Source organism: Cervus elaphus, chromosome 14 (genome assembly GCF_910594005.1).
Source record: "Cervus elaphus chromosome 14, mCerEla1.1, whole genome shotgun sequence".
Classification (NCBI taxonomy): Eukaryota; Metazoa; Chordata; class Mammalia; order Artiodactyla; family Cervidae; genus Cervus; species Cervus elaphus.
In genome coordinates this window covers 36660464-36684292 of record NC_057828.1, presented here as the reverse complement: position 1 = coordinate 36684292, position 23829 = coordinate 36660464, and the positions used below count along the sequence as shown (strand labels likewise).

The 23829-nt window shown below is 37.4% G+C and overlaps 1 protein-coding gene across 2 annotated transcripts in view; it reads left to right on the top strand.

Annotated features, from left to right (window-relative positions):
* WDR64 (WD repeat domain 64) overlaps nucleotides 1-21980 on the top strand; it is a 122186-nt gene extending 100206 nt beyond the window's left edge. For both annotated transcript variants that reach the window (XM_043923968.1, XM_043923969.1), the window contains 6 exons: nucleotides 2478-2587; nucleotides 7064-7252; nucleotides 9919-10024; nucleotides 13355-13435; nucleotides 14240-14353; nucleotides 21359-21980. In XM_043923968.1, coding sequence (XP_043779903.1) covers nucleotides 2478-2587; nucleotides 7064-7252; nucleotides 9919-10024; nucleotides 13355-13435; nucleotides 14240-14353; nucleotides 21359-21442 — 684 coding nt within the window. In that variant the 3' untranslated portion in view covers nucleotides 21443-21980. The remainder of the gene's footprint in view (nucleotides 1-2477; nucleotides 2588-7063; nucleotides 7253-9918; nucleotides 10025-13354; nucleotides 13436-14239; nucleotides 14354-21358) is intronic.
* The last annotated feature ends 1849 nt before the right edge of the window (nucleotides 21981-23829 follow it).

Sequence of the window (23829 nt, the reverse complement as noted above, 5' to 3'; positions counted from 1 at the left end):
CAAATAGTAGCTTAAACAGCAATGTTTTGTTTTTGGATTACAGGTATTAATATTAATGCGTGGATACATAGATTAGGATGGGATTCCTTGCAGAGTGTTTTAGAATGCTTATTGTTTCAAACATTATCTCATTTGGTCTACAGAGTTTTTGTTTCCAAGAACCCATTATAGCTTTTATAAAGTTCAGATACTTAGCTTCAGTATGACTTTCTTCAGTTTGCAGAAGGGAAATCAGAAAGCATCTTGCCTGGGATCACATCATAGTTAATGATGAAGACAGAGCCAGAACCAGGGTTCCTGTCCTCTAATCCAATGCTCTTTCCACATGTAATACATACCACCAGCAAATGGAAAGCACTAAGTTTCAACTTACTGTATCAACTATATGGCATGCTGTGAGAGGAACAAAAACAATCATATGCTTGAATCATGTATGAGAAGAAGGCTATCTAATTGTTTTCTCTTACTTGTGATAATTATCAATATTCTCATATTAATTTTAGCAGATAAAAAATACAATTCAAAATCTATATTTTCGCAAATGGACTTCCTACAGACTGGCAACTGAGACCTTTCAAAATTCAGAGAAAATATTTAAAACAAAAGTATGTGTTGATATTGAATTAGAATAATAGTGGGATTGATTTTTAAAAGCATTTTCACCAACTGAAAAGAAGAGGATCTATTTTAATAACATATCTAAATTCTTCCCTATCCAGCCTCATTTCAATCTTCTCTTTATTTGAACAATGTGATTTTCCAGTTTGTATCTGGCTGCCTATTTATAAATGCACAATGGACTCTATGCCTCATTATTACATACACTAATATGTACCATGCATTAAACAAGATTCAGTTATGGATTACAACTACAGTGAAAACTTAATAAGTCAGTCTATAAATCAGAGGTTAATCTGGTTCTCTTGAGACAATACTGTTTAAAGATGATCCATGAAAAAAAAAAAAAGATGATCCATGGAATATCAGAGGCCTAAGAGATACAGTAGTCAAAATCTATCTACATAAAGACAAATAATATATCATATACTCACATGCTTACAGAAAAAAAGTTTTATTCCGTGTTTTTTCTAATTACTGGTTGTAATACACTAGGGGGAGTCATAAAATCAATTTAATAAGTGGCAAGCAGTTCTTTTGTGAAAATAGAAGAGAATGGAGTGGAATGAAATATTGGGTTAGCCAAAAAGTGTGTTTGGGTTTTTCTATATCATCTTGCAGAAAAAGCCAAACAAACCTTTTGGCCAACCCAATACAACAGAATAGAACAACAGACAGTATCAATTGTGCATTATACACAATACAGATTAAGTATCCTTTGTGAAGGATACTGAAACTTGTTTCAGATGTATGTGCAGGTACCGCATGTGTTTACTGGGTCATGAAGTAAAACGTATTTCTTACTATAGACATGGTCCATAATAATGAAATCCTTGCCTTAAGACAATTCCGTCCCAAGGCAGAGAAAGAACCTTTGGGCAACCAATGTTCTTGAAAAGCTTTGAGAAAATAAGTGGAAGGATGTAGATTTTACCCTGGTTCTCTAAGAATAGGGAACTGAATCAGGTCAAGAGATATTGGAAGAATTGTGCCTAACTTACTATGTTAAAGTCTAAATGAATTTGGGTCTCACAGAACTCTGTGCTGCCAGAATTCTAGCTCCCACATAGATGACCAGCAAGAAGAAAGGTCTTAGTCTGGATTCATCAGTGACAGAGAGGGAACATGTTTTATGGGGATATTACTACAGAATAAGTCTCCCAATTGACAACTCTAGCTCACATGGTTTAAAAATTTCTTCTGGAGCCCCTTTAGAGGCTCTAAACTTGAGGATAAGTCACATCCTGAAGTGTTAAGATGTCTTTGCAAGAGAATGAGCTGGGTCCAATCCTTTTGTTAATTCTTTGTGGTATGTAAGTAACATATATATCCCACAATCACCACCAACACCCCCCCACCCCAAAACAAACAAAAAAATAATTAGCAAGGGATCTCTGGATAAAACTTGGAAATAGGAAAAGTCTTCTTGCCAATATCCCCTTTGGTCATCTTTTAACTCTGCTTCCTCCTTCTCCTGATTATATTATATATAATATTACTACATTATATTGTATAGTCCCCCCACAACCATTCTCCTAAGGATTTTCTTTCATCTAGTCTTCTACTAGTTTTCAACTAAATGAATTGCTAATCATCAGTTAAATGATAAGCTGCTAAAGGTGTAAGATATTTCCTGTCCCAGGGATATGCATAGATTAACAAATATCTAAAAATAGAATTTTTGGTACCTCAACAAGCAATAGAAGAGATAACTGGGGTGGGGATTTCACTGTCTTGCACAGATGTCTACACCATTCATTCATTAGCTTAGCTCTTTAATGATTAATGTTTTTGTTCAAGATTGTATTTGGATCAGTATGTACTTATTAAAAGAGATATGCTTTATTGTTGCTGTCTAGAAATTCAAGCAGCTTCTTGCCTGGCGTGCTCATTCATTAGAAATTGTTCAAATAATCTATGTAGAAGAGAAACAAGTGGTACTTACTGCCTCCATCGATGGTTCAGTAAGGTATGGACCTTCATATCGTGAATTCAGGTTGTATGAGGTAAAGGATTTTAAGCTAAACTTTGAGCATATACCATAAGTGGAATCTTGATTAGCTGGTTAAAACAAGTAAAGTGAGTGATGAGTGAAGTCGCTCAGTCGTGTCTGACTCTTTGCAACCCCATGGACTCTAGCCTACCAGGCTTCTCCATCCATGGGATTTTCCATGCAAGAATACTGGAGTGGGTTGCCATTTCCTTCTCCAGGAGATCTTCCCAACCCAGGGATTGAACCCTGGTCTCCTGCATTGTAGGCAGGCACTTTACCGTCTGAGCCACCAGGGAAGTCAAAAAAAATAAAAGGTGGCACTAAAGGGCTTTGAGAAGGTGGTCACTGATTTGTAATTTTCCACTCAAGAAAATGAGATGCCATGCTCATCAACACTAAAAGGTATACTTTCAATACAAGTGTTCTTGTAGACTTATTTTAAAATCATTAAGCAATATGGGTAGCTCAGAGAGATAGACCCAAGCCCAGGGAAGACTACAGGATACACAGGATGAGAAGTCATTACAAAATATAGGAAAGAACAACTAATACTGAGAAAAGTGAAAGTGAAGTAATTGTTTCAATGAAAATGTAATTGACATTAAAAGTCTACTTGTTTTTGTGGTTCTTTTCTCCCTTGGTTGCTCCTCTTACTTCAGAGGGGTGAGCACAGTGCTACAATTGGAGCAAACAGATGATTTACTAGGGCTGTAATCAATTATATTCTCTAGAAAGCCTCCCCTTAGGATCAGCTTTTTTAAAAACTGAGGTTTTAAATAATATTACATTAGTTTCAGATATACAACATATGATTCAAAATATGTATATATTGTAAAAGGATCATCTTAATAAGTCAACACTTGTTACCATACATAGTAATACACTTTTTTTTTCCTTCTAATGAGGACTTTAGAGATCTACTACTTCAGAATTAATAACTATAGTGGCCATGTTCTAACAAGTCTACTTGTTTTTAATTGCCTAGTGATGCTAAGCACAAATACATAAAATGCTAAAAATACATACACACATATATATACACACACACATAAAGAGAAAGGAAATTTCATGACCATTCTTGAGACAAATTGCTACATGTAATTCAAACCATATTTCAAAAAGATACATGCAAGCCAATGTTCATTGCAGCACTATTCACAATAGCCAGGACATGGAAGAACCTAAATGTCCACTGACAAATAAAGAAGATGTAGTACATATATACAATAGAATATTACTCAGCCATCAAAGAGAATGAAATAATGCGTTTTGCAGCAGTATTGATGGACCTAAAGATTACCATACTAAGTAAAGTCGCACAAAGAAAGACAAATACCATATGACATCACTTACATGCAGAATCTTAACAAAAAAAAATGATACAAATGAGCTTATTCACAAAACAGAAACAGACTCACAGACTTAGAGAATGAGTTTTTGGTTACCAGGGAGAAGGGATAAATTGGGAATTTGCCACTGACATGTACATAGTGCTCTGTTCAAAATAGATAACCAACAAGGACCTAGTATATAGCACAAGGAACTAGGCCCAATACTCTGTAATAACCTGGGGAAAGAATTTGGAAAAGAATATATACATGTACATGTGTAACTGAGTCACTCTGTTTTAAACCTGAAACCAACACAACTTTGTTCATCAACTATACTTCAATATAAAATAAAATTTTAAAAAATTACATTAAAAAATTATGATAATGAATTGGCCTCTTAGGGGCATAAAGGTAGGTAAGATCAAGGGAGATAAGGAGGTTTCAAAGTGTTTTCAAGAGTTTAAACATAATGAAGATGAAAAGGAAGAAATATTTTATGTTGTGTGAATGACCATGGTCTGAAATTCAGAAGACCCTAGCTAGCTATATGAGCTTGAGCCTGGTGATTCAGATAGGGACCAGACCATATAGCATGTAGCAGACACTGTTCAGGATATGGATCTTCATCTTGAAATAAATAGCCACCAAAAAATATTTAGTGGGTGAGTAACATAAGTAGAGTTTATATATAGCTCAGATGGTAAAGAATCCGCCTGCAATGCGAGAGCCCTGGGTTCGATCCCTGGATCGGGAAGATCCCCTGGAGAAGGGAACGGCTATCCACTCCAGTATTCTTGCCTGGAGAATTCCATGGGCAGAGGAGTTGAGTGACTAACACTCACATAATTTGAGATATGTTTTAAAAATAATAATGTGTGAGGTATGGATTTTGGAGCAGCAACACTGGGAGCACAGAGACCAGTTAGATGTCACTGGTGAATACAGTGGTGTGAACTCAGGGAGTGGTAACTGTGCTAGGAATAAATATTTTGGATTTGAGAACTATCTAGGAGGCAAAATCCAGAAGACATAAACTTTAACTGAAAGAGAAGGTAAGAGATAGATGTCAAGAATGATTCCAGGCATTATAAAACTAGATGAATACTAGTGTCATTCACTGATAAAAGCAGCACTAAAAAAGGAAAACATTTGGAATATGGAAAGATGAAAATCTTTCAGAAATACTGAGTTCAAGATGAATCTTTAGGATAAGATCTTATTTGAGGGCAAATAGAGCTGCTTTCTCTGTCAAAGAGATCTGTTGTTTTATTCATAGGAAAAATGAACTGACATGAAAATTACATTTAATTATTATAGATGTTTTCCAAAACTCTGTCCCTTGAGTCTCTGCTCCAGCTTATTTTCAGTTGTCATTAGAAGTGTTAATTGTGCATTATAATGTACACACACACACACACACACACACACTCCCCACATGTTAACATGTGTGCACACCTCTATCATTTATAAGCTTTTCCTGCTCAAACCAGTTATCTGTGGCATGGAGAAATTACTTTTACAATTCCTTCAAGTGAAGCTATCCCTAAATACTCAGTTCAGAAAACCTAGCTCTATGAACAGCTTTCTCAGAATACAGTTCTTTTCACAAATAAGTCTTTCAGCTAATACTCACTGCCACTTCCTAAGTGTAAGTAAAGTCGCTCAGTTGTGTCTGACTCTTGGCGACCCCATGGACTGTATGTAGCCCCTCAGGCTCCTCTGTCCATGGAATTCTCCAGGCAAGAATACTGGAGGAGGTTGCCATGCCCTTCTCCAGGGGATCTTCCCAACTCAGGGATTGAACCCAGATCTCCCGCACTGCAGGCAATTCTTTACCAACTGAGCCACCAGGGAAGAATTTAACACTTTAAATCTTGTTTGTCAAAAAGATTGACTTTATCATAGGAAAAAGCATAATAAAGGCTTAGCTTTGGGATAGAGGATAGAGACGGGTCCAAATCTATAAAGATTCAAATCTATATCTGACTCCTAGAAAATCAGGCTGAGAGATAGGATTAGTCATTTGGGAACATTGCACATGAAGTAGGAAACACCAGAAAACAAGAAGACCAAAAGTTACTTCAGTCCTTGCCTCCAGCAGAATGAATTTAGAGTTGTCCTGAAGCTAGTCCCTCACCCCTCTAACTTCTGTGTTAAGAGGGCTTGTCGATTTCACCTTGGTCAAGTCTCTGGGAAGTCCATAGAAATGTCTACGTAGCTCTGGGGAATTAAAGTATGAAAGGAAGGGTACATTCTCAGGACAATGTCAGGTGTGAGGACCCCTGACTGGATTCCTCTGTTTACCTCCTCCTCAGTGCCTAACTCTTCGAACTGGGATACCACTTAGACTTTGTAGGATCTACTCTTAAGCCATTTAGATTATTCTCCTCCTGGGCCACTGAGGTAGGCACATTATGATTGTTTCCATCACTTGCTACTTTGAGCTTGAAATCAAGACATAAGTGGAAGATCTGTCAGACATTATTTTATTTGTGTCTTATTTCCATAAGACATAGGGCACATACTCTTGCTAATGACATTCTGTATGACTTTAAACCACGTGGGTTATTTAGAAGGTCCTCTTGGAGTGAAATAATGCATATGTATAAAGAATCACTTCTTTTGCCACCTTACTGCAGAACTCAGTTGTAAAAAATAGTATGGCATTTCCATATCAGTAGAAAATGCGGATGGCAGTTGAAATGATTTTGGTAAGAGTGAAACCATTAGTAGATGTCTCCTCCCATAAGTTCTGTTGATGCTGATACAGAAATTAGACAGCTGAGATACGGCCCATTCTATAGTCTAATTCAACTGATGAGTCAATATAAGTTGAATGAGCACTACTATTTTGGGAAAAATCCATTTCTAGTCTTCTGAGTTTAATAAGTGGTTATCATAAGTATAGATTTAAAATGACATTTCCAAAATTATTGTAGATTAGAATTCCAACTGGTAAAAATGTTTATGTTATGATTAGCTCCACATATTTAATAGGTAGAGTTCTGGACTTGACTTTAAAATCCCTGCTGGGCTAAGAAAAATCTACATAAATGACCTAAACAGAGTAACTTCCACTGAATTCCAGTTACTTTCTTCTCCCTACTTTGCCTTTCCCCAGGCTCTGGCATGCCCTCAATGGTCATTACTGTGGATATTTTGGACAGCGAAGGACCTTTGAATTATCACAGACAAGCGATTTTATTTTGCCTTGTGATGTTACTGAATATCCCATAGAAATAAAAGAAGAAAGCAAATTCACAGAGAAAAAGCTAACATATGAATATCCTCTGGTATTTGACCGGCAAAGGTAAGAGCATGTGGTATTCTTCAGGTGAGCAGATGAAATTAAACTATGATACTGTCACACTGTGCTGAACATGGAGAATTCAAAGATGAAAAGCCCAGAACTTTTCAGTGATTTTGCAAATGAGGGAAAGGGAGAAATAAGTAAACAAAAGCTATAATTTGGTATAATAGTACCTCTAGGAACATGAGTTCCTAAAATAATCACAGAAGCGAAGACAGGATTTAATGAAACAAAGATGAAGGAGGCAACTGCCTAAGCATACACACTGAATAGTGAAAGACCATGTTATAGTCTTTCAAGGCTTGGAGAAGAGGGAGCAAGTAGTGAGGATATAATATCTTGCATAATATAAAGCAAGAAAAGTCTATAGGGGCCAAAGCACAATAAGACTTTTAAGGCCCAACATAAGGATTTTTATGAAATCACTATGATACAATACATAAGGGGAAGAGGAGGTCTGAAGAAAAAGATGGTGAATTTGGTTTTGGACAGATTTAAGTCCGAGATGTTTGTGGGACTTCCAAATGGAGACATTTAATGAGCAGAGAGATCTGTCTGGAGCTCCCCAAAGAGGTCAGACCTATAGGCAAAGGTTTTGGTGTCATCAGCATAGGAGTATTTTCAATCTGGATAGGTCACTCAGGTCCTGTGTACAGAGCGAGCAGAAACAGAAAACTGAGGAAGAAATCAAGAAATGTTCTGTAAAGAGCAGACCAAAGAAAAGAAACCAGTGAAAAACATTAAGAAGGAATAGCCAATAGGTTGAAAGGAAATCCAGAAACAAATGGTGCGATGGAAATCAAGGGATGAGAGGAAGAAAAGTGAGAGGACATATTTGTAGAATGTGGTGGTGAAGTCACATAGCACAATAGAAAAGTAAACAGTGGATCCAGCATGTCTGTCAGCTGAAAGGTCACTAATGATTCTAGAGAGGGAAGTTTCAAAAAGTGATGGGTAAAAATTGCATCATCATGGTTGAGACATAAATGGGAGATGTGAGGTGACGACAGCATAGATTACTTTGCTAGGAAGTCAAATAGCTGTAGGACTGAAGAAGAGTTTGTTTCATGAGTTTGCTTGTTTGTGAGGGAGACTTTGAGCATGCTTAAAGGCATAGGGGAGGGAGGACAGTCCCCCAGTAAAGAATAAAATACTGGTGAAAAGCTGTTTTATGCTTTTGCAAAGCTCAGTCCTCGTTTTGACTGTGGCTGAATATTTGTCATAATGGAAGCGACTAGTGCTCATCTGAACTTTCATCATCAGCAAAGCCCAGCCCTAAATGGTAGATGTCTAAACGTCTAGCCTTCATAGGACTAGACTACCTAGACTGGTAATATCCAGCAGATCACTCCAGTATTCTTGGCCTTCCCTGGTGGCTCAGCTGGTAAAGAATCTGCCTGTAATGCAGGAGACTTGGGTTCAATCCCCTGGTTGGAAAGATCCCCTGGAGAAGGGAACGGCTACCTACTCCAGTATTCTGGCCTGGAGAATTCCTAGACTATCCATGGGGTCGCAAAGAGTCAGACACGACTGAGAGACTTTCACTCACTCACTCATTCACTCAGAACTGGAATAACTGACAAGATGAGTGCAAAGTGGAAAGAATCAGAGAAGACTGTCTAAGATGGGGTCTTTTAGGGATATCCTGAGTAAGTCAAGGCTAGGGAGACACAATGCCATCATCTAGTCCAAAAGTTGGTAGAACAGTTGTAAACAGGAATTGAAGCTAAGAGTCATAAGCCACACAGAACTTGGTTCAAAACAGAAACAGTTGCAGAACAATTAATGAGGGTTCCAAATGATTGCCAAACCACACTGAAGTGTTCAAGGTTTGTCTTCGCTGGGCAGTAAGGAGCACTGGGGAAGACATCTGGCTAAAATATAAGAAGTGTGATAGTGGAGCCAAGATTCATCAGGATATGGCAGAGTTCACCAGGCAAAGTTGATGAGTCTCCTTGGGTAACTGCTGAGTCTTGAGAATCCATGTATCTCAGTACTTAAAACATGATATTCTGATTTGTTGATATGCATCTTCTTCACTATTCTCTTGAGTTCCTTAAAGACTAGGAGCATATTTTATGTATCTTTATATATCCAATTCTTAGTTCAGTGCTTAGCACATAGTAGGCACTCAAAAGATACTGTCGAACAAATAATGATTAATGGAGAAGTTTACAAGCAGAGGCAACAGATATAAATGATAGATACGAAATATGAAACAGTATGATATATTTGGGATAGGTTAAAGTAGGATATATGTTTACATTTTGTTAGAAGACAACATATGTTTACATTTTCAATACTTAGTTATGACTTTTAAAATATATACATAAGTAAGTTTTAACTATAGTGCAAGTTTGACCTGAGTCACAAAAAATCAAGCATTAGTTTTATACCAGAGATTTCTGTGTTTTTTTCCCCCAGTGGCTATTAATGAAGTTAACTTCATGGAATGCTGAGGTTTAGTAGAAATCTTGATGATTTCTTTGGAGGGAAATCTGGGAAGTGAAAGAAGAGTTAAGTGCAGAGGTCACATCATTAGGACTGGTGCCATGGGAGCCAGAGAATTTGGAGGCCCAGACAAAGGACATGATGGATACTTGTTGAGTAGGCATAGGTATGTTCTTAACCATTTTTTAAATATGTGTGTGTATCTTTTTATGCAGATGGCAAAAAATGAGCTCGATGTCTTTGCTCTTCAAACGTACCCCTCCGAAGGCCTTTGAAGTGGAACACGATTTCAAGTTTTTCAAGTCTCTTTCTTCTCCTAAGGTAGCTTTAAAAAACAAAACAAAGTCACTTTGCTTTTGTTTTTCTGAATTTAATATGTCCAGTGTATTAGTTTCCTGTTGCTCTTGTTACTTGTCAATAGAAACTTGGTGGTTTAAACCATACAAATTAGTCATTTCGCAGTTCTGTAGAAGTCTGACTGGCATCTCACTGGTGTCGCCAGAGCTGTGCCTCCTTCTGGAGCCTCTAGGCAGAATCTCATATTCCCTAGTTTGTGGTTCCCTTCCTTCACCTTCAAAGCCATGAAATCCCATTCTTCTGTGATCTCGTCTCTCTGACAAGTTGGAAATGTTCTCTGCTTCTAAAAACTCCTGTGACTAGATTGGGCCCACTTGGATGATACATCTCAAGTTTCTTAATGTTAGCCACATCTGCAAAGTCCCTTTTGCCAAATGAAGCAATATATTCACAGATTTGGGGTGGGAGGAATAGTTTGTGAATATCCTTGGTTGCCATTATTCTGCCTATCACAGATAGAAAAACTTTTCTTCACACAGAATAGGAGAGAAATGTACATTGCAATTTATTCTATTTCAATTTCTAAAACTTCTAAAAAATGAATACAGCATGAGCCTTTAGGCTAAGGTCTAAACGCTTTCAAGTTGTGGTGCTGGAGAAGACTCTTGAGAGCCCCTTGGACAGCAAGGAGATCAAACCAGTTAATCCTAAAGGAAATCAACCCTGAATATTCACTGGAAGGACTGATACTAAAGCCACCTGATGCAAAGAATCAACTCATTGGAAAAGACATGATGCTGGGAAAGATTGAAGGCAAAAGGAGAAGAGGGTGTCAGAAGATGAGCTGGTTAGATTGCATCACCAACTTGATGGACATGAATTTGAGCAAATTCTGGGAGGTGGTGAAGGACAGGGTAGCCTGGCGTGCTGCAGTCCATGTGGTCACAAAGGGTAGGACACAACTTAGCGACTGAACATCAGCACCACCAGCAACTGGCATTAATTAATTAAAAATGGATTTCCTCAAGATCTTCCATAATACAAACCAAATTTACCTCTGATTAAAACTTATCTCCCATTTCTAACCTATAGTTGTCCAACCCTCTATGCTGCTGCAGCTGCTGCTAAGTCGCTTCAGTCGTGTCCGACTCTGTGCGACCCCGTAGGCAGCAGCCCATGAAGCTCCCCCATCCCTGGGATTCTCCAGGCAGGAACACTGGAGTGGGTTGCCATTTCCTTCTTCAATGCATGAAAGTGAAAAGTGAAAGTGAAGACGCTCAGTTGTGTCCGACTCCTAGCAACCACATGGACTGTAGCCTACCAGGCTCCTCTATCAATGAGATTTTCCAGGCAAGAGTACTGGAGTGGGGTGCCATTGCCTCTATAAATCAGACTAATTGTTTTTTCCTGAACATGTCTCTCAGTCTCCTATCCCTACAGTCCACCTGGGCTACCCCTGCCATATCCATCATCTCTCTCTGTCAAAGTCCATCCTACTTTGCCAACTGACAAAGTATTAGTATCCAGTATAGGAAAAAATCAATAATCAGAAAAGATGGTCCAGTTTAAAAAATGGTCAAATGCTTGGATACTTCACAAAAGAAAAAAAAAAAGTAACTGAAAAGATGCTCAGCCTCATTAGTAATCATGGAAACACACACTAATAATATAGGTAGCATTTTATACCCACCAGATTGGCAAGTATCAAAAAGTCTGACAATCGGTGTGCATTTAGAACAATCAGAACACTAATCTGCTGGTGGAAGTAGTGTAAATTGCTAGAATCACTTTGGAAAATTATGTGATAGGCATTATCTAGTGAACTGAAAACAGGCATACTCTACTAAATATCAACAGAAATTCCTAAACATGTGTTTAGGAGGCAGGAACAAGACAGCTCATAGCAGTACTATTTGTAACAGCAAAAATCTGAAAGCAGCCTAAATGCTCAAGAGTACAACTGGTAACTAAATTATGGCATATTTATAAATTGAAATACTATGGAGCAGTAAAAATAAATGAACTCGAATAACACGTACCTACACGAGTGGATGTTTGAAACATACTACTGAATAAGACAAGTTGTGCATAAGAATATATACATAGCCATTTCATTTTGATAAAAATAGAGGAAAGGCGAAAGTAAATAAACTATTGTTTTGGCAAAAAGTATAAAAGGTAAAACTATATAAACAAAAGCAAGAGAATTAAGAACACGACATTCAGCTTGTCATTATGTTTGAGAGAAGATGAAAAGGACTGGGCACGGCACACTGACACCCTCGAGTTGAGGGTATTGTCCCAATTTGTTAAACAGAATATGTCATTTTTCACAGCATCAACTTCATGTTTAATAAGTATTTAACACTTTCCAAATGAAACCATTTTATAAACCCTCGCTTCCTGCCCAGAGAGAACTCGGAGAGCTTCTCCCAGAAGACAGGGTGACAGGCAAGAAAGAGACTGGCTGTGGAATGTAACAGACTTCAATTTAATCTTAGGTGTTATTTTATCTAATAACTAATAATCTAATCTCTCAAAGAGTTTTTTTGAGGATTAAATGAGAAAATGTACACGAGGAACATTGTAGGCATTCAATAAATGTTAATTCCACTTTCCCCAAAGGCCCCAATCTCTCCCTGCTTTTTGTCTCATAACACGTTCACTTACCATGTTCTACACGGAAGTAGAACCATTGATATACTGACTCTTACTTCTCCCCTCCACCAATAAATCATAAGCTCTTTATGGGCAAAGATACATGTATAGCACGTAACAAATGCTTGATTTTGTTGAATAGCACAACCTAAAAATAAAGATTGGTATTCACTTTTAATATTCTTTTCCAATTTGAAATGGTAACTGTTAAAGTAATTAAACTGAAATGTTAAATATATTTGGGAAAATCTTTGGAAGGGTTTTGAAGCTCTTGAAAAAAACAAATGCACTCAATATTATAAGGCTTGGCCTCTTCTTAGCACATCTTTATCTTCTCGGTTGGTAAAATAACAAAGGTTTAATGCTTGAGATAAAAATACCTTTTACTTAGGAATCTGATTTCTACCAGCAATTTTATTTTTCCCATTTCTTTTAATTCACAATTGTGTAATATTTGTTCACTTCTTTTAATTTCTTTTTGACATATTGTTATTAGTAATAATAATACAATAGATTTAAATCTTACATTTGAGTAGCACCTTACTATATACATTTTGTCCTCATAAGTTGCCAACAGGGAAAGAATTTGCTTAAGATCATGCAACTAATAAGTGGCAGAGCCAGAATTTGATTCCAGGAATTTTGCCACTGATATAATGTGCCCTTTTCATTAAACATTCACTCCTCTCTTTGCAGATTCGAAGACATGCCCTGGAAGGTTTCATGACTGAAAACAGAGAGGCAGGGATTGTTTTTGGTTCTCTGCCCATATACAGGGTGAGTTGGAGGTATCTAGGACTAGAGTGATTCCAGAACAGTTAGGGAATCTGACATCTCATTCCTGACCCTGAGCAAGCAATCACATAACCAAGCAGAAAGATGATTCCATAAACACGCTGCGTCCAAACCCAGAGAAATCTTTGGTTTTGTGTGTCAGTGGCCTTGATCATTGTCTCTGTCATTCCACATGGAACAATACTTCAGAAAAGTATTTCAAACTTTACTCTGGCTCTTCATCATCTATAGGATAAAACTAAATGCGTTTAGCCTGGCATTCTCATGATCTGACCTCCACCTGAACTGTATAACCCCATTTTCCGCCACATTCTCCCATGTACCCTACACTCCAGCTGTGCTGACTGACCATTCCTTAAGCATCATGTTCTTCCCTCTACTGTGACTTTGCCTGTGCTGCTCCTCTGCCCATAACTCATCCACCCCTTGTTTCCCTCCACATCCCTACTTTTCCTTCAAGTCTCCAACCCAGATAACCTGTTGTTTAATTAACCAAGAATAATAAACCAAAGACAAAACATTGCACCCTAATTTTAACATATAATATTGTTTTATAAAATGTTAGTTCTCTTTCCCAAGACCATGTTGATAACCTCCTACAGGTATTAAACAGTTAAATTATAGATGCTGCTAAGGGAAAAGCATCAGAATTAATAGTGGACTCCTGGGATGGTGGGTATGTTTTAAAAGCAGTTGGACCTTCTCACTCCCTATCCCCCGCCCCTGAATTCATATTACAGAATTTATCACCTTAAGTATGTCTTATTCTTTATTTATGGCTCCTAGGTACCAAGCCCCACTAGTCTAAGATTCCTTCCACTAATTGGTTCAGAAGCACAAAAGGAATCTTCAGATGGCATTCAAGGAAAGAAGAAGGGAGGCCATGTTCAACATGAAAAAGTGAGTTAGTACTTAGAATTCCACAGTGTATATCATTTTGGTTTGGATTGTTTCTTATTTCTGGGACTAAAATTATCTCAGGTCTGACTCTGTCTACAAATATTCCAGAATGCATGTGTTTTACCTCAGTGAGAAGGAAAACATAAATTTCCAGGATGGACAGAAAAATCAAGCAGGATCTCTGAGCCTGAGCAAATTAACATCCTAGAGTTAATTTTAGACTTAGGTTCACTGACTAATTTTAAAAGCCAGGCAGTATGGCATGACATATCTGATGGCTGTGTAGCCATCCTTACTTCCTAACATTATTGTACCTGCAGGATGGAGCCAAGATAACAGTAAGTTTCTGGCCCACCAGCCAAGTCAAGGAGAATGTTTTCAATGTATTAGTAGGAAAACTAACAGAAAACTTTACAGCTAACATGGCATTTTTATAAATGATTCTTTGATTTTCACAAAGATCACAAAGAAAATATTATACACTCATTTTAGAACTGGGGAAAAAATTGAAACCAAAAGAGTGATTAAAATGACTTACCAAAGATCATATAAAATTAAGTCAAAACCTGAAGTCAACTTTTTACTCCAAATATCATGCTCAATCTCTTAAACTAAACAGCCTAAAAAACTAAAACCTTAAAACTGCTCTATTAGTTCTAGGAAGTTTGTATGAGCCTAATTTAAACTATGGCCATGTATCTAGTTATTCAAATTGATCAAATATTAAGAGGAAGAGCTAACAAATAGTAATTTTAATTTTAATTTAATTTTTTTACCACAACACATGGCATGTAGGATTTCTTAGTTACCCAATCAGGGATCAAACCCATGCCCTCTGCAATGGAAGCACAGAGACCTAACAACTGGATCACTGGGAAATTCTATTTTCATTTATAGTTTATATTGGCGTATAGTTGATTTATCAATACAATGTTATATTAGGTTCAGATGTACAACAAAGTGATTAGGTTACACATATACACACTTCTAGCCGTTTTCAGATTCTTTTCACATATAGATTATTCAAGCATATTAACTAGTCTCCTCTGTGCTATACAGTAGGTCCTTGCTGATTATTTTCTATATAGTAGTATGTATCTGTTAATCCCAGGGCTTCCTAGGTGGCACTTGTGGTGAAGGATCCACTTGCCAATGCAGGAGACGCAAGAGACACAGGTTTGATTCCTGTGTCAGGAAGAACCCCTAGAGAAGGAAATGGCAACCCACTCCAATATTCTTGTCTGGCAAATTCCATGGACAGAACAACTTGGTGGGTTACCATCCATGAGTCACAGTCGGACATGACTAAGCACACAGCATATGTTAATCCCAACCTCCTGTTAAATCTCTCCCTTCAACCTTTCCCATTTGGTAACCATAAGTTTCTTTTCTAAGTCAGTGAGTCTGTTTCTGTTGCGTAAATAAGTTCATTTGTATAATTTTTTACATTTCACATATAAATAATATCATACTTGTCTTTCTCTGCCTGAACTACTTCACTGTGATAATCTCTAGACCCATCCATGATGCAACAAGTGGCATCATTCTGTTCTTATGGTTGTTCCATTGTATATATGTACCATCTTCTTTATCTATTCCTCTGTCAATGGACATTTAGGTTGCTTCCATGTCATGGCTATTACAAACAGTGCTGCAATGAACACTAGGTTCATGTATAATTTTGGCCCATGTTTTTCTCTGGATATATGCCCTGGAGTGGGATAGCTGGATGATATGTGAGTTCTATTTTTAGTTTTTAAAGGAACTTTTACACTGTTCTCCATTGTGGCTGTACCAATTTACATTCAAATCATTAGTGTATGAGGGTCCCCATCTCTCTACACCCTCTCCAGTACTTATTGCTTGTACACTTTTTGATGAGGCCATTCTGACTGGTGTGAGCTGGTGTCTTGTTGTAGTTTTGACTTGCATTTCTCTAATAATTTGTGATATTGAGAAACTTTCATGTGCCTCTAGGTTGTCTGTATTCTTTGGAGAAATGTCTATTTAGGTTTTCTGCCTATTTTTTCATTGGTTGTTTTTTTGTTTGTTTGTTTTGTTTTTTTGATACTGATACATACAAACAGCAGGAACTGTGTGTAAATCTTGGAGATGAATCTTTTGTCAATTACATTGTTTGTAAATATTTTCTCCCATTCTGTGGGTCATTTTATTGTTTTGTTTATAGTTTCCTTTGGTGTGCAAAAGCTTTTAAGTTCCATTTGTTTACTTTTGTTTTTATTTCCATTGTTCTAGGAGATGGATTGAAAAAGATATTGCTGTGATTTAGGTCAAAATCTGTTTTGCCTATATTCTCCTCTAAGAGTTTTATAGTATCTGGATTTACATTTAGGTCTTTAATCCATTTTGAGTTTATTTTTGGCTAGGACTTACAAAACTACACTGAACAAAAGTGGCAAGAGTTGACAAATTTCTCTTGTTCCTGATCATAGAGGAAACGATTTCACCTCTTCACTATTGAGTATGATGTTAGCTGTGGGTTTGTCATATATGGTAGGTTCCCTGTGTGCCCCCTTTCTAGAGAGTTTTTAATCATAAATGGGTGTCAAATTTTGTCAAAACCTTTTTCTGGATCTATTAAGGTGATCATATAGTTTTTATTCTTCAACTTGTTGACGTGGTCTATCACACTGATTGATTAGTGGATACCAAACAATCCTTGTGTCACACGAGTGTATGCTCCTTGGTTCTTTGTCTCATCACAACAAAGATTTCGAGTGACAGACATTAAAGCCCCTTGGCAGGTCACAGCTCTCGGAGGACAGACCGTGTTATAGCTCTTAAATAAATCAGTGTTACAGCTCAGTGTTACAGCTCTATTTATTTAGATAATAGCAGGAAAATCCATCTTCGAGGTGTGAGGGCACTTCGATCCAAAGACGGGAAGAGAAGAGCGCGCCCCATCGTGTGAGAGAGAGAGAAGAGGGCTTTGACTATTCTTTTTATATGTTTTTTTTGTTCCCCCTGGGCCTGTCCTATGCAAATTTGGCTTAGGCAGGAGCGTTGTTTGTTTTACCTGAGGTTCTCACTCCGGTTCTCGGACCTTCCTTTGTTCTATTTTCGCGGGCTTTCCCTTCCAGGTCTTTTAACCACCGCCATTTTGGACTCCTTTTCCCTATTCTAACTACCTAACACTTGCATCCCTGGAATGAATCCACTCTGTGGTGTATCGTCTTATTAATGTATTGTTAGATTTTGTTTCCTAGTATTTTGTTGAGGATTTTTGCATCCATATTCATCAATGATGCTAGCCTTTAATTTTCCTTCCTTGTGGTAACTTGGTCTGGTTTTGGTATCAGGGTGATGTTGGTCTCATAGACTTAGTTTTGGAGTGTTCTTTCCTCTGTGATTTTTTTTTTTTGAATAGTTTCAGAAGGATAGGTGTTAACTCTTCTCTAAATGTTTCATAGAATTTGCCTGTGAAGTCATCTGGTCCTGGACTTTTGTTGGGAGTTTTTAAATCACAGTTGCAATTTTAGTACTTCTGATTGGAAGGTTCATATTTTCTATTTCTTCCTGGGTCAGTCTAGGGAGGTTGTTACCTTTCTAAGAATTTGTTCATTTCTAGTTTGTCCGTTTCATTGGCATAAATTTCTGGCAGTAGTCTCTTATGATCCTTTATATTTCTGGGTTGTTTCTTGTCTCCTTTTTCATTTCTAAGTTTATTGATTTGAGCCTCTTTCTCTTTTTTTTCTCTCTCGTAAGAGAAGCAGGCCTTTATTTTCTCATTTTCTTGATGAGTCTGGCTAAAGCTTTATCAATTTTATTTATCTTTTCAAACAACCAGCCTTTAGTTTCATTGATCTCTTCTATTGTCTTCTTCATCTCTATTTCCTTTATTTCTGCTCTGATCTTTATGCTTTCTTTCCTCCTAATAACTTTGGGTTTGATTATCAGTTCTTCTTTAGTTGCTTTAGGTGTAAAGTTAGGTTGTTTAACATTTTGCTTGCTTCCTGAGGTACGCTTTTATTGCTCTAAACGTCCCTCTTAGAATTGCTATTGCTATATCCCATTGGTTTTGGATCATCATGTTTTCATTTGTCTCCAAGTATATTTTAGATTCTTCTTTGATTTCTTCAGTGATCCACTGCTTGTTCGGTTGCAAATCAGCTAGCCTCCATGGGTTTTATTTTATTGTCATTATTTTTTCTTATAGTGATCTATCCAGGAGAAAATTCTGTGTGCATCTGAATATGTATTCTGCTGCTTTTGGATGGAATGCTCTATAAATACTGATTGAGTCCATCTGGTCTAATGGGTCATTTAAGGGCTATGTTTCCTTATTGATTTTGTTTCTGGATGATCCATCAATGGATGAAAGTTGGTGTTAAAGTCCTCCACTATTATATGTTACTGCTGATTTCTCCTTTTATGGCTGTTAGCCTTGCCTCATATATCGAGGTGCTCCTATGTTGGAAGCACATATATTTACAATTGTTATGTGTTCTTCCTGGATTGATCCCTTGATCATTATGTAATGTCCCTCTTTGTCTCTTTCAAAACTCTTTATTCTAAAGTCTATTTTACCTACTACAAGTATTATTAATCTAGCTTCTAGAGAGTTTTACTTGCATGCAATATCTGTTTCCATCCCCTTACTTTCAGTATGTATGTGTCCCTAGATCTAGTGTGGATCTCTTGTAGAATGCATATTTATGGGTCTTGTTTTCATATCCATCCAGCCAGTCTAAGTGTTTCAGTTGGAGCATTTAATCATTTTATGTAAGGTAATTATCAAAATGTATGTTCTTATTGCCATTCTGTTCAGTTTTAAATTTGTTTTCATCTTTTTTTCTTCCCTTCTTCTTTTGTTCTCCTCTCTAGTGATCTGATGGCTATATTTAGTGTTGTTTTGGTATTTTTTTTTCTATTTTGTGTGTATATATCTATTGTATATTTTTGATTTACAGTTACCACAAAGTTTTGATATAGCAGCCCATATATAAACAAGATTAAGTTACTGTTCTCTTAAATTTCAAATGCATTTCCAATATTCTGCATTTGTACTCGCCTATCCGACTCGATGGGCATGAGTTTGAGTAAACTCCGGGAGTTGGTGATGGACAGGGAGGCCTGGCATGCTGCGATTCATGGGGTCGCAAAGAGTCAGACACAACTGAGTGACTGAACTGAACTGAACTGGCTGATTATCATCATTACTGTTGTTTTTTTTTTAATTTTTATTTGTTTATTTTGGATGTGCAGCATGTGGAAAACTAAGTTCCCTAACCAGGGACTGAACCTGCCCCTCCTGCTTTGGAAGCGTGAATCTTAACCACCAGACTGCCAGGGAAGCCCCACCATTGCTAATTTTGGATAGCATATTTGCAGTGGATGATTTCCTACCTTTACTGCATGTTTGCCTTTACTGGTGAGCTTTTCCATTTGCATTTTTCTTCTTTCTAGTTGTGGTCTTCTTCTCCACTGAGAGAAGTTCCTTGAGCATTTGTTTAAAGCTAGTTTGGTTTGGTGGTGCTGAATTCTCTTAGTTTTTGCTTGTCTATAAACCTTTTCTCTTTTAAATCTGAGCAAGAGCCTTGCTATATAGAAGTATTCTTGGTTGTCAGTTTTTCCCTTTCACCACTTTAAATATATCATGTCACTCTGTTCTGTCTTACAGCTCACTTATCCATTTTTCTGCCTCCTTTATTCTGCTATTGATTCCCTCTGATGTATTTTGCATCACAGTTACTCTATTGTTCAACTTTGTTATTCTTTATATCTTCTAGCTCTTTAGTAAACATTTCTTGCATCTTTTTCATCTGTGCTTCCATTATTTTTTAAAATATGGAATGATTTTTATTATCATCACATTGAATTCTTTTTTGGGTATACTGCCTATCTCTATTTCACTTAGCTTCTGAAGTTTTATCTTGTTCCTTCATCTGGAACATATTCCTCTGCTATTTCATTTTGCCTTTCTTTTTACTGTCTCCATTCTGCAGGCTGCAGGAATGTAACTCCTCTTGCTTCTGGTGTTTGCTCCTGGTAGCTGAATCTGGCCTAAGAGGTTTGTGCAGGGTTCCTGGTGGAAGGAACTGGTACCTGTCCTCTGGCCAGCAGAACTGAGCTTTGTCCCTCTGGTGAGCCAGGTTGTATTGCAAATGAACCCCTCCTATCATCTCCTTGTCATTTTTGGTTGGTTCCAGTCTTTTTTGTTAATGGTTTTTCAGCAGTTAGTTGTGATTTTGATGTTTTCATGAGAAGAGGTAAGCTCAAGTCCTTCTACTATACCATCTTGTCTCCTCTCTGACAAATTTAGACATTTCTTAGCCTAGACTTTTGAAATCAAATGAGTTTAACTTTTTATATGCATGTCTTAAAAATACATCTAATTGAAAACTTTCTCATTTGTGGGATCATCACTTGACTTTATTATTTCTTTGTAAGTCAGTGGACTCTGATGATATTAATATAGAATGGTGGCTCAGAGGGTAAAGCATCTGCCTGCAATGGAGACCTGGGTTCGATCCCTGGGTCAGGAAGATCCCCTGGAGAAGGAAATGGCAACCCACTCCAGTATTCTTGCCTGGAGAATTCCATGGATGGAGGAGCCTGGTAGGCTACAGTCCACGGGGTTGCAAAGAGTCAGAAACGACTGAGCGACTTCACTCACTTATCTGTACCTTACAAAAATCTAGGAAGCTTCTTTATGTTTTCTTTTAACTAACCTTTTACAGATCAGGCAACAAATCCCAAGAATGGATAACTGCAGAGTTAAGTAGTTTTAAAGCCTTTGCTCTTCTTCCATGCCCTGCTGCAGCCAGTCCCACCTCCTGTATATTTTTAAACACATTTTTACCCTGGAGGCACACAAGAGAGTTAAACTACTATTTATTTAACTATCCTTGTTTAGGATATTATTTAACTATCCTCTTTTAGGAGGATTAATAACTCTACAAAAGTTAGTGGTAAAACTTGACTCCAAAAAATTGTGTTCATCATATAATCCAGTTATTAATTGATCTGTCCTTTATTTCTCAGGTACAACGAAGGAGAAGTCTGAAAAGAAATTTGGTCCCACAAGTAAACCTGGCTTCTTCTTTCTTCCCAGCCATCCCCAAGTGAAAAGAGAAAAATCAGAAGTGGCTGCTGTTCTCTGGGCTGTATACCAAAGGGCAAGGACTCAGTTATACTCCAGTCTTTATTTCAGGATGAAAGTCAGGGTCTATCAATCAGATATTGTTATCCATCTCTGTATCCTCATGCCATCCTGTCTGTGGGGAAAATTACTCAGGGTGCTCACATGACCTCATCTCTAAATATCAAGCAAGTAGCAAGCAGCCAGTTTGCCAAAGTTTTTCCTTCATGGAAATCACTTACTGAATAGGCAATATTTCTCATTCACTGTTAGGAAAATGACACATAAAGAAAAAAAGAAAATAAATAGCATAAATTAGATTTAAAATAATACAGTTATCAATGACTAGTTTTCCACCTCTCCCCATTGTTCACCCTAATTTATAACCTGAATTATTATCAGAATGCTTGCAGCAGGAGGCAAATTACTTATGTGTCATGGTATGTGCAATCAAAGAGAATTATTATTAAAAAAAAAAAAGTGTCAGTCAGGCCTCTAGCATTTGTCTTATTTATTTAGAGAAATGTCATACAGAAGAAAATGTCCAGAGTTTCTTAAAGTTAGAAGTTATTTGCAGTTAGTCTATATTGACTCCAGATGTTAGAATTTCAATGGTTATCTGATGTTGTCAGGGTCCATCTTTTACTGATACCTATATTAAATGATTCTGGTATTTTGATCAAATGATTCACTACCACTGGGTGCTCATGTAAAAAATAAAAGCATCTACATTTGATGAATAATAAATGAGATTTTAAATAAGTCCAATGAAGAAGGTATCAAGAATTAAAGCCTGAAGACTGGCTGCACCAGGTCTCTTTGGGAAAATATTTAGGGTTATAAGTAATAAAGGCATTCTGCTGTCAAGCATTAGTCTATTTTCCACAAAGCACAAGGCCACATGGGAAGAAAAATCTCTGGTCCCTGAGCATTTGATACTGCCTTTACATTCTAGGAAGGGTTTTAAGGTTCTGAAAATCGTAACAACTTTGGAAAACTAAACTAAGAAAACCTTTTATTATGTATAGGCATGTACTAACCATAGTAAGAAGGCAATGGCACCCCACTCCAGTACTCTTGCCTGGAAAATCCCATGAATGGAGGAGCCTGGTAGGGGGCAGTCCATGGGGTCGCGAAGAGTCGGACACGACTGAGCGACTTCACTTTCACTTTTCACTTTCATGCATTGGAGAAGCAAATGGCAACCCACTCCAGTGTTCTTGCCTGGAGAATCCCAGGGACAGAGGAGCCTGGTGGGCTGCCGTCTATGGGGTCGCACAGGATCGGACACGACTGAAGCGACTTAGCAGCAATCATAGTAAGTCTAATTAACTTAACATCCATCCACATAGACAGTTACCATTTTTTGTGTGTTAGGAAAGTCTAAGAGGACTTTCATGATTTACTCTCTGTGACCACATGGGGGAGCAGCTACAGTGCAGGTACCTGAGGGTTGCTGAGGAATTTTTTTTAAAACGATCTACTCTCAGGATGAGATGGCTAGATGGCATCACCGACTCGATGGACATGAACTTGAGTAAACTCCGGGAGTTGGTGATGGACAGCGAGGCCTGGCATGCTGCGATTCATGGGGTCGCAAAGAGTCGGACACGACTGAGCGACTGAACTGAACTGAACTCTCAGGAACTTTTAGATATACAACACAGAGTCATTAACCACAATCACAGTGCTATACGTTATATCCTCGTGACATTTATTTTATAATTAGATGTCTACCTTTTAACTTCCTTCACCCACTTTGCCCCCAGAAGATTTTTTTTTTTTAATTCTAAAAGTAAATATGAAAATTCAAAGGACCTTACGAAAATGATTTCACTTCCTGTCTTTAATCTCAGTTGTAAAAGAAGGTCATTTCATCCCCATAGATTTCCTAGAATAAAACAATATTGAATACCCTGCCATGCACGAAATCCCTTAATGTGGCATTCAGGACTCTAAATTAGCATCCCTCTTCTTTTTTGACTGAAGGATTCTCTCCGACCTCTTTTGACAGAAACATACAACTTCTTGACCCTCTTATGACTAAAAAACATTTTGGAATTTTTGCGCATTATATAATAAATGATTATATTTTAGTCAGCATACTGTTAAGAATGGCAGTATAATAATATTTAATGATATACAAAATATGTAGAAAAATTTTGTCTTTTTAATTTCCTTACTGATTTAAAATGCAGTATTTATGTTACAATTCAGACATGGGGAGAAAAAGGGTTTTAAGGCAAGGAGTTTATCCTGGTATGTGGATAAACACAAACTAATCACAAAAGTCTTGTAAGAAAGGAGGCAAGAGGGTCAAGGGCTACTCTCATGACTCAGTGGTAAAGAATCTGCCTGCAGTGCAGGAGACCTG